The sequence below is a fragment of the Myotis yumanensis genome, unplaced genomic scaffold (assembly GCF_028538775.1).
Source record: "Myotis yumanensis isolate MYYU_CA2020_CCGP unplaced genomic scaffold, mMyoYum1.0.hap1 SCAF_5, whole genome shotgun sequence".
Classification (NCBI taxonomy): domain Eukaryota; kingdom Metazoa; phylum Chordata; class Mammalia; order Chiroptera; family Vespertilionidae; genus Myotis; species Myotis yumanensis.
This window is the reverse complement of record NW_027223756.1, coordinates 5,708,211-5,719,809: the sequence shown is the minus strand read 5'-3', so window position 1 is coordinate 5,719,809 and position 11,599 is coordinate 5,708,211. Positions and strand designations below refer to the sequence as shown.

The following is an 11,599-nucleotide window of genomic DNA, read 5'->3' as shown; positions in this document are numbered from 1 at the left end:
CCGTTTCCCCGGAATCGCTCCCGTCCGTAGAGTTCAGTCACCAAACTCGGGCACAAGGCTTCAGCAGGTGACTACTGAAATGCTTAGACCGCGTTAGTTCAGACATGGCAAACCGGTGCCCAGCGACTCATTTTTCTAAATCCCAACTTTTCTAAACGGGGTGTCCACCTAATGTGGACTTCCGCCTTTTCTTGAAAACGCAGACCTGACTGGGCCCGCATGCCTGCGGGGCAGCAGATGGCCCCGAGCAGGGGCCTGTGCCCTCCAGGACTGACCTGATGAAACGGGAAAGATTCAGACTCGGGACTGCCAAGACCCAAAGGGGGTTACTGCCCACAGCTAACTAGTAACCGGAGTATCAGCCAGACGGCCCAACTTCCTTTCTCCTTAGTAACGGGAAAACAAATAGGCCGACACGGCAAAGCACCACGGTCTCTGATTATACATCCAAGTTCTACACAACCTCTCTTGGAAGCTCCATTATTATGGGATGCATTCAGAGCTGTGAATTCCTTGCCGTTAACACCTCCCGTATCAAGGAAGATCACTAGTAAGTATGGAACACCCACTATGTGAGGGTAGGAGCCACTGGAGAGATGAAGGCCCAGCCCCACCCGAGGGTCCTCCCACCCAGCAGTGTGGAACATTAGCCCAAATCAAGTTCTGAGCATGAAGGCCTACACCTACACACACACACACACACACACACACACACACACACCTACACACACACACGCACACCTACACACACGCACACCCACACACACACACACGCACACCTACACACACACGCACACCTACACACACACCTACACACACACACACACACACGCACACCTACACACACACACACACACACACACACTCTTCCATACAGAGAAACATTCGGTGCAGGATATGCCAACAACTAGTTAACAATGACTGAGGACTGAGCGTCAAGGGCAAAAAAGAGAATCACTTTTTATCCATCTTTTTATGGTTTAGACTAGTAAACTGGTTGGTTTTCTTAACCATATGCATGTTACATATATTTTAAACATTTTTTTACAAAAACATGGGTGGACCCCTGGCCAGATAGCTCAGTTGGTTAGAGCATTGTCCCAATACACCAAGGTCACGGGTTCGATCCCCAGTCAGGCACATACAAGCAGCAGCTAATGAATGCATAAATCAGTGGAACAAATCAATGTTTCTCTTTCACTCTCCCCTTCCTCTCTCTCTAAAATCAATTTTAAAAACTTTAAAAAAAATGGGTGTGGGCAATACTGTATGGAAATACTCCAATTTCATTCCCAAAGTCCACAGCACCAGTTCAGTGGACTAATGGGGGGACCTAGCTACCCGGAGAGCTCTTGCTACTTCTCAGGACTTTCTGAGCAGAACCTGCAGGTACGGGGGGTATTCTTTCTGACTTAGAACTCGAGCCGCGATGTGTGAATCTGCAAACGTGAAAACCACACGATTGCACGTCCGATGCTGCTGCTGTAAGTGTCCTTCTCATTCCTCCACCCCCTTCTCCGGGAACCAGAGATCCACCCCCAGGGAGGCACTGTGCACACGGCAGGGGCCACTTCTCCACTGTTCAGTACGTTGGGAAGCAGAGCAGCGCTGTGGGAAGCAGACAGCTGGGGAGCAGTCGGACCAGCCCCAGCTCCTGAGGTTCCCATTAGCTCTCAGCACAGCCCCCAAGGCACGGGCTGGTGTGATGTCATCCACGTTCTCAGGCCAAAAGCAATTTGCTTTCGATCTCATTTTACAGAGCAGATGATTCTTTAAATCTGCAAACTTTAATTGTACGTCACTGAGTTACTAATATAGCACATGACATGTTTGGTTTTTGTGTGTGTGTTTTCTTGAAAAATTTCTTAACAGAACATCAGAGCATTGCAACACTTTATTAAGAGTATTGGCTTTGAATTAGTAGCTGAAGTAACAGTTGCATGAAGCCAGGTTAGATGTACTGCATAATACTCATACTTGATTTATTGACATTACTTAGCAATTTATGGGACAAAGGTCAACTTTTTGTTTTTTATTAAGCACATTCCACAGTACAAAGCTGTCATGAATAATATCTGTACAATTTAACAGTTTCAATAGCTGTCCAGACACAAATTTATTTCAAACAGATAATTGGCAAACATAATTAATTACAAGTTAGAATTAGACTAAACCAGTGCTTTCAAACATTAATATAGCAGTAATTTACAGTTGCTCAATTATGGGTTAGCAAAATAAAGTCCAGAGTACGGCTGGGAGTTATGACTATACTCCCAGAGTCAGGACTCCTTGGCTGCCAAAGTCCCTGCTATAATTTGGTAGGCACAATTCAAAGGTCGTGTGCATGTTCATTCAAAGGCCATGATCTCCCAAGGAACAAGAACTTTGTGTTAAACATGCAAAAACAACAGAAAGTCCATTCGTTCACAATTGCCTCCTCCCCACCCGCCCCCGCCCCGGGCTCTCCCAGAGCGGTAAAAGTTACGTCACTTTCACAACCTCTGTCAAGCTTACAACATCTACCTTATGAATGGAGGCAATTTTTTTACACTTTGAGGCTCAATTTCTCAAGAACAGAAATTTAGTAATGTGGGAGGGAAGGATGTATTAAAAAAAGGACAAAGCCAAGCCAACCCGATAAACAAATCACACACACGTTGATCCCCACACCGTTCCCCACGTGAAGACACCGAGCCCAGGGACCTTCTGCCGGAGTAGTGTGCTTCCACGGGAAGAGGTTTCATCACCAGGAGGTTCTATTGGTCCTTTAAATGTTATTGACGTTCCTTGATCTTTGGACACAATGGCGAGGGGCAAATCAAAACCTAGTACGGAGCAAGGGGAAGGAGTACAGCTGGACGCTCCAGTCCTTCCCACGCAGTCAGCATGATCGAGCCATTCGCAGTCGGCTGCCGAGCACGCGAGAGCCTGTGAGCCTGCCGGGGCCACAGCAGCAAACGACCCCGGAGGCGACGGGTGGGATTGGTGAGTCTGAGGCTTTGCACCAGGTGGGAGTACCCTTCCGCTCGAGAGGCCTCGGCACCAGCCTGACCTGGTGCGCGGACACCAGCTCACACGCGGGGCCTGCCACCGTCCCCACGAGCCAGATGCATGATTTCCGGGGCCAGTCAGTAGGGCCTTCCCGTTCTTCCCTCCCCAGGGTTACTAACGCACAGAATCCTGGTTTTTGACAGTGAAGTCAAATGAATACCATGGGAAGGGACCACTAGTACTCAGGAGTTCTTATGAGGAAAAGAACAAAAAAATTCTCAGGTACCTCTCTATTGTATATACTACACCACAAAGAAAACATTCTGCGTTAAACTTTAGAAATTACATTTTAAAACAAGATTCCCATTAAAAACACCACACACACACACACACACACACACACACGACAATGACAAAATAAAAACACCGTGTGAATACTGCAGGAGGGTCTAGGGAATCCACAGTAACCCTGGCATCGGTTTCTTGAGCCCAGCCCATGGCTACATGGGAACACACTCTGTATTAGTGTCTCAGGCACGGGGCCAACTCCAGCAACCTTGAGGTTAAACTGTTATGTACATCATATCTACATGCGGGTACAGTATTTAAATTAGGAGGCAAGCACATGTGTAAAGGTGTTCCTCTACCGAGTATCAGGAGCGGGTTGGGGCAAAAAGAACAGTTAATAAAAGAAAAGAGCTATATTACCTGTCGGGAGATAATATAACCGGCTTACAGTTCTTTAAATTAAGAGAAATGATACCGAAAGGAAGTAGAATCCAAAAAATATTACTAAAACAATCCAGAGAAATTTTTCCATTGTCCAACATATTCCTAATACAAGTCAGAATTCAGAATGATGTGGACAGTCAAAAGGAAACTTCTGCAAAGGAAAGCCCTGGGCATTCTGGGTAGGTGTTTGGCACCCAAAATCTCACCAAAGAATGCTGTTTCTTAGTAGCAGACCAAAGTGCAAAGCAATATAAATTAGAGGTCAAGTCTTCTCTGACTGTCGATTTACTTCTGGAAAACAGACTGGATGTTCCTTTTATCTGACCAATTTACATGTGAAGCATGAGATCTGTTCACTGATGGGGAGGAAATGGGCTTCGGTCCTACTTGAAGTCGGTGAAGCTAAGGTACCCTTCTCAGAGCGGAGGCCGGAACCGGAGGTGAGAAATGTCGGTACTTCAGTTGGCTGCTTTGCATCTACCCAGCGTCTAGAACCAATTCCAGCTTCATAACTCAGCTGTGAAGAACTCCTTAGGCATTTGGTAGCCATGTAGCCAGTAGTTCAAAAATAGAAACCCTGGAAAGAAAACAAACGCAAGCGAGTGTGGATGGGGACACTGGTTAGACGTGGAGCTAATCCAGCACAGCCCATCCACAGACACACACTTGTACACACGCAACACATGACTGATTTTCAAATAAGCAACAAGCTGCAGCGGTTGTGAGTGTGCTACAGCCAGGGATCACACTCACTCATACCCACGCCACGTCGGACCACGAAGGCTCAGGTCACGCATTAGTCACTAAGGGCGTGGGGATTCAGAGGGACGCCTGACCCTACAGCCCATCACCTTCAGTGCTCCTGCTGAAAACGATGCCTATCACAGAATACGCTAATGCCAGATTTTACATTTCGCATAATCTTTTCTGGCATCCAGAACCTACAAGGGCCTGTCACCCGTCCTCCTGAAGGCACTATCTGTCACTGGGAAACAAATATGCAAAGCTAGTAAATAAGGCAAGGGTTCTAAGTAGAATGCTAATCATCAGAAACCACGTCTCTGTGAAATAAATCATTAATAAAAGGACAACAGTGTAGAGAAAAAGACTACTAAATGGTTCTTATTGTTTGACCATGATTTTGAGTCAAGTACACATTTCAATCATAACCTTTACATGCATCCATGTATATAAATGATATACGCACCCACCCACACCCCCCAGAGCAGAACATTCATGAAACAAGGCTTATCATTAGTGTGTACAATGCAGGCTGACATTTCCTATTCAAAATTTCGTCAAAGTCAAATTCCATTCAAATGATTTCACAATCACTACTGCGTCACAACCTTTTCAAACACTGCACTAAACTATTGGTTAGAAGATCTAAAAGTCTCCTTTAGGTCTAAAATTCTATTGGGGAAGGAGGGGGGAGGGAGAGGGAGAGGTACATGTACATGGAGAGAAAGAGAGAAGGAGAGAGGGAGGGAGAGAATGTTAGAGTTAGTGTGGTTTCTTTAGCTGGTCTGCTTTTTTAAAGGAAACTTTCCTAAAATGTTGTCCATTTTCATAAAGATCAAGAATTCAAATAAGTTTTCTCAATGAATTCAAGATTCATTTGCCACTCTCTCCCCACGAAGGATATTTCGGAGTCCCTGGATTCATTTTATAGGAACGCCCAGAGATGAGCAGGCCCTCTCACACGCTGCTGGGGGAGTATAAACAACTGAACTCCTCCGGAGGGCAACACGACTGCACGTACCAGAAGTCTATAAATGCCACACCTTCTAATCCAGACACTCTAGACATTTCTAGAATTACATCCAAAGGTAATAAAGGGATGGGCAAAGATTAAGTCCCCCCAAAAAATCAGTAATGTGTTTTATTTTATAATGGCTAAAAGCTAAAAGGGTGGGGATGGGGAACAGGACATATCCAGATAATCAAATATTATTTTGCCATTATGAATGATAATTCAGGCATGCAATAACTTCACAACAAAGAGAAAAACAGCATTTAAAAACATGTGCAGTATGTACACAGAGGAGTTAACAATGGTGAACCATGAGTAGGGTTTTATTTTCATCTTTTGGTTTACCTGTTTTTTAATTTCTTAAATGATCTTATATTGACTTGTTATAAGAGAAACGAGAGCTATTGCCTCTTTAGCTCTTACAAGTTAGTGATTTTTAAAAATGACTCGGCAAATAAATCTATTGCTAGCTTTCCTGACATAGAAACACTCTTACCTAATGTTTTAGGGGTGAATATTTTACTGCAAGGTTAAATCATCATTAGGGTAGTGTTTCTTATTATGCATAAATCTTACAGTATCACATGGTAATAATTTTTTTCCTGTTACAATAAGTGAAAAGAATTTGGAAAAGAGCAATAAAAACCATGAAGTTGACTGCCAAGGTTGTCAAAAGTAATTCACTTTGAAGAGACAAACACATTTGAGGTTTCGTTGCTTGTGCTGCTCAAAAAGCAGATAAGATTTTTCCATTGATTTATAATTGTGGATCATAACAAGGCAGCTGCTTAGTTCCCTAAAAGGGCTTGGGAGGAGGGCCTGGAAGCAGTACCACCAGTTTCCGTCAGCCTCGGCCAATGAGAGACCAGCACTGCTGATCATTATTCATCCCTCAACCAAAGGAATCTGGTTCAGGACCCTTTTACGTGAGATGTAAAAGTTGTCCAACTTATGAATGTTTACTATGTTCTACATCAATTAAATATGCCAGGTGGGGGTGAAGGGTATGAGAGGACATACTAGGGTGTCTTGAATTTTATCATGTGCCTCTTTAAACACATATCCAAGATACAACACAGGTGCCCTGAGGCTATTCTATGACACCCCTACTCGCCTGAGTCTATCCACTGCAGAAGCTCAGCTACAGCTACTGCTGACCAGGTTCTATTCCACGTGGGAAAACCAGCAGAGGCTGGCTGCAGCTAAAGCGATGCCTGGAGGGGAATGCACAGCTTACAGAAGGAAAAATTAAGAACGGAGTAAGTTTAACAACATGTGCAAGACTTCCACAAAAAACAAACTGCAAAACACTGCTAAGGAAACTGAAGAAGACCTAAATAATAGAGCTGTACCATGTTATGGGTTGGAAGACTCAATAAAGTGTTAAGATGAAAATTCTCCCCCAAAATGATCTTTAGAGTCAATGCAGTCCTAATCATAACCCCAGCAGCCATTTTCATAGGATTTGACAATCCAATTCAAAATTGAATGTAAAACCCTAAAGGACCTAGAATAGTTAAAACAGTGGGGTTTTTTTTTAAGTTGGAAGATTTATTACATAATGTGGTATTGGCAAAAAGAGAGCCACACAGCCACACAAGAGAATAGAGTCCAGAAACAGGAGTACAAATCAGTGGTCACCTGATTTGGGGACCAAGGTGCCAAAGCAATTCAGTGGGAAGAGGAACGTCTTTACTCAGATAGCGCGGGGACAGCTAGCTAACTGCGTAAAAACAAGAACCACCACCTCCTACCTCACACCACACACAACTGTTAACTCTAACTGGGACAGAGACCTAAATGTAAAAGCTAAATATAAAACTACACTGGTCCAAAAACAGTCACTAGCTGCATGTAACTATTTAAATATGAGTTTAAATAAAGTACAATTAAAGATAATTAAAAATCCAATTAAAATATAATTTAAAATTCCGTTCCCAAGTCGTCCTGGCTACATGTCGAGAGCTGTGGCTAGTGAGAGAGCAGGCCAGCAGGGGTAAGTCTGGGGGAGGGTCGGGCATCGACAACACAGGACACAGGGAACGCTCTGGGGTCACAGGAGTGTCTCTATCTTGACTGTGGAGGCAGCTGCAGAAATGCACACATTTGTAAAAACGTGTCAGATAGTACAGCCTATTTTACAGAAATCACCCCTCAGCAAACTTGATTAAAACCCATGAGAGGCCGAGCAGAGGTGGAAGGGCCGGGCGGAGGGATGTGCACACCTGGCCCCCGTCTGGGTGAGGGACGCAGACGTAGTCGCTGGCTGTGCCAGTCTGGACAGTTTGTTCCCACTGCTCACTGAGTTTTGTCTTTGTTTGCTGAAGCGACTACCTGCACTCACTGGCATCTCACCCTGGTCCCTGTCACTGAGAAAGGAACCAAGCCACACAATTCTCTCCCCGCCTCCCGCCCCCTCCACCCCCCACGGTGATTCCAATCAGCAGCATTACCTGGGGGAGCACTCACCTGAAACGGGTAAAGTGCAGACTGTTATCTGGAGATGTAAGTGTATGTTCTGGAGGGAGAACGGGTCTCATTCTGGGCACTGGGAGGCACATTTAAGAAATCCCAAATCAAAATAGTGTCATCGTGGGAGCTGCTGATGATCTGAAACTCATCAAACTGGAGCCGAAACACACGTCCAGAATGCTCCTGTGGAAGAGAACACTGGATGAGGAAGGTGAGGCCTTCCCATCCCTCAGAACCCCGCAGGGACGGCACAGGTGGGAAGGCAGCTCCGTATCCAGGCTCCTAACAAGTCCCCGGCGCCCACGGAGCGCTGTCCTCGCCCTCGGCACCCTCACTGCTTCCCCTTCTCGGCCTTTTCTTTAACCAGACTCCGTATCCCAGGTCCCCGCCCATTAGTACATCAGTGATCGTGCACAGCCGGTCTTAGAAAGGTCAGGAAGGTGAGCGATAATGTGCAATGCCCGTTCTTGAACATGGTGCAAACTAGGACCAGGAGAGTGGTGTGAACGGGACCAGGACTACTCAAACCACAGCCAACGTCAGAGTTGACGGTGAACTAGGAGAAGCATTCCCGTGAAAACCAAGATGAGAATGGCCCTACTACAGTTCTGCATGTTCCAGGCAGTGCCCGAAGGGAAGACACAAAAATAAAAGGGAGAACTATTGAAAATAGGGAAAATAGCAGTATTTTCAAGCAACTATCTCTCAAAAAATACAACAAAGGTGAGCAGACTATGAGAAATAATGTGCTTGGTAAAACTGCAAAAATGAGATTAACATATAAAAATGAAGTACTCCTGTATGTCAAAGCAATAATCCATAGAATGTAGACTGAGGGGAATTCCCTCACAACAGTACAAAAATGTGCTGTTAGAAAAGGGTAACGCAACCCAGGACCCACATCAACACCCCCCACACCTCAGGTAGGAACCAGGTTTTGCTCTGCGAGGAGATCAGTCCACCCGTAAAGGAGGAACCTGCTTCACAGCGCGGGCCGTAGGAAAGCTCCTTAGGGGAGGGCTCGCTGCACTGGGAATGTCAATGTCAAGGTCTCTGATGTGGGCCAGACCAATGAACAGGAGGGCGCCTTTCTCTGAAGACACAGCTTCCTGGGGCTACCCAGGCGGCTTCTGTGCAGGCGGCCAGCCCCCAGCTCAGGAAACCACTTCCCGTGTCGGCAGGTCACATACCACCAGTGTGCGCAAACACAGCGTGCTTGCTGGGGCTCGCGGGTCGAGAGCAGCTTGCAAGTCCCAAACTTTTATTTTCCTGGAAAGGACAATGAGATTGCGATGAGTGGAAAAGCGAACATTTTAAATACCGTCAATTGTTTCCTCGACAGCGGAGTGCCTTTGAATTGCCCATTGGAAACGTTAATGGGGAGCATGCTTATGTTCTTACAAGTTACTTAAACCACCACACGGTCCCAGACCTGCGGGAATGGCACAGAAGAATTTTTAAGGGAGACAAGAAACAACTTCCAGTTATCTCAATTCAGCCCCTGACTTGATCCTCTGTCAGCAAAGGCATTACTCAGGGCCCTCCCGGGCTGAGTGGGTGCTGCGGACAGAGCTGGGGCTGTGACATTCCAAGGATGCCTTTCTGCCAACGAGGCAAATGCTCCCAGTTAATAACAGGAGTGTAAACAGACCACCTGACCCACTTGTGAAGTATATAGCAGGTCATCTTGAAAGGTTTACAGTTGCCATTTGCTCATTTAAAAAGTCGTGAAGCTTTTAAAAGAGGATCTGTTCAATTCACCAGAAGGGCAAAAGAAATGTACCCCTGAACTGGGGGGAGGGGAGGGGACCCCACGCCTGGTGTAAGGGCTAAGGCAAAGAATGGAATTCCTGCACAACCTAAGCTACTCCTGGTTTACAATAATGGTGAAAGGCATACGTGTAGGAGCCTCGGAAGCTCTGCCACTGTGGGATTTGGAGCCTGAGTGGCCTCACTTGACCAAGCGGTGTAATAACAACTGCCACCCCTCCATACACAGAACCTGCCCAGCGCAGGACCTGCACACACAGCTGCGTGAGGGGCAGCCCTTTCCCTCCTGACGCAGTCACAGCAGAGCATTGCGATGTGAAATACCCACCCGTCATAGGCCCCACTGACAATCCTCTTGTTGTCGAACCGGATGCACCGCACCAGCTCTTCATGTCCCTCTAGGACTCTTAAGCAGGCGCCACATTCAATGTCCCATAGCCTTGAAGGAAAAGAGCTCCGTGAAACCCTCGCACGTGACCACACCGCCCGCACGGTCTTCGTATCTGCCCACATATGACTTCCCTCCTCTGGAATTCTTATTTCTATCTCACTCCCAGCCCACACTACACATTAATGCACACTTAGGCCATTGGTGTGTTTTTAAGCACTAACTTGGGAGGAAGCCTTACTTTTCATTATATTTCCTTTTACACAATTTGAAACTTTTAAAATCACATGCGTATGTTACTAAACAAATAAGAGAATTCCACCCCAGGCCCTCCCAGCCCGGAGTCCACGAGGCCCAGGGAGGCGAGCGCCACCACGGTGGTCTCCGTCTCGGTATGTACTGCATACTGGGCTGCCCAGATTCAAGGTCAAAGTGGGAGACTCGAGCTAAATGCAGTGCCTTGGAAATACAAACCCAGTATATAAATATACACAGTTAGCCTTTTTTCTGTTTATGAATTATATAACAGTTCTGGAAATAAAATTTGTTTCTATGATCATTGATTTTTCTGCATTATTTGCAAAAAGAAATCACAGCAATGGAACGCACACAAAACAAAGTTAGCAAATAAATTCTGTAATGAACTTCTAGTGAACAGTTCACCACAGCCGCCCTCAGCCAATCTCTCCATCAGTGTCAGTGACGATGGCTTCTCGAACCTACTGTGAGCACTGCCACCAAGTCCAAAGTGGTTCCCTCCTGGGAACTGTAGTGCAATACACATGCTATTTTGTAAAACCTCAGAGATTCCAATGAGGACGCTAAGGATTGTTTATTGCTGAAATACTACTAGAAAGCACCATTAATACAACAGAACCAAGATTCAAGTACTAAAGTGACTTTTATGACATCTTAAAGCTTAAAAGAAGACTTAGAGCAGCCCTGGCCGGTGTGGCTCAGCTGCTTGGGCTTTGTCCAATGCACTAAAAGGTGGCTAGCTGGTTCCTGGTCAGGGTACAGGCCCGGGTTGCAGGCTCAATCCCCAGTAGGGTGCATGCAGGAGACATGTTCTGCTCTCACACTGTCTGTCTGTCTGTCTCTCTCTCCTCCCCACCCCCCACCCTTCCCTTTCTCTTTCTGTAAAAATCAATTTTTTTAAAATCTTTTAAAAAAAAAACTGATAGCAGTTAGAGCCCCACCCTTCTTCCCTTCCCTCCCTCCCCTTCTCAAATCATCGAGCCCAACCTTTATTTTGCCCAAACATTAGATAATTTGTGTGTGTGTGTGTGTGTGTGTGTGTGTGTGTGTGTATATATATATATATATATATATGGCATAAACTGGGGAGGGGGGAAATGAGTTGGGATACTTAAATAGATATTTAAGACAAACTCTAATAAGATATAAAGGATGGTCAGATTTATTAGAAAGCAAGGACACTGAGTGTTGGGGAAGAAAAAAGGAAATGAAATAGATGACCAAACAGGAGTGGA

The 11,599-nt window shown here is 45.7% G+C and overlaps 1 protein-coding gene across 8 annotated transcripts in view; it reads right to left on the bottom strand.

The window, feature by feature from the left end:
• Positions 1-1,876: 1,876 nt before the first annotated feature.
• FBXW11 (F-box and WD repeat domain containing 11) overlaps positions 1,877-11,599 on the bottom strand; it is a 101,208-nt gene continuing 91,485 nt past the window's right edge. For all 8 annotated transcript variants that reach the window (XM_070414410.1, XM_070414407.1, XM_070414408.1 and 5 more), the window contains 4 exons: positions 10,047-10,157; positions 9,139-9,217; positions 7,946-8,131; positions 1,877-4,300 (listed from right to left, as the gene is read on the bottom strand). In XM_070414410.1, coding sequence (XP_070270511.1) covers positions 7,970-8,131; positions 9,139-9,217; positions 10,047-10,157 — 352 coding nt within the window. In that variant the 3' untranslated portion in view covers positions 1,877-4,300; positions 7,946-7,969. The remainder of the gene's footprint in view (positions 4,301-7,945; positions 8,132-9,138; positions 9,218-10,046; positions 10,158-11,599) is intronic.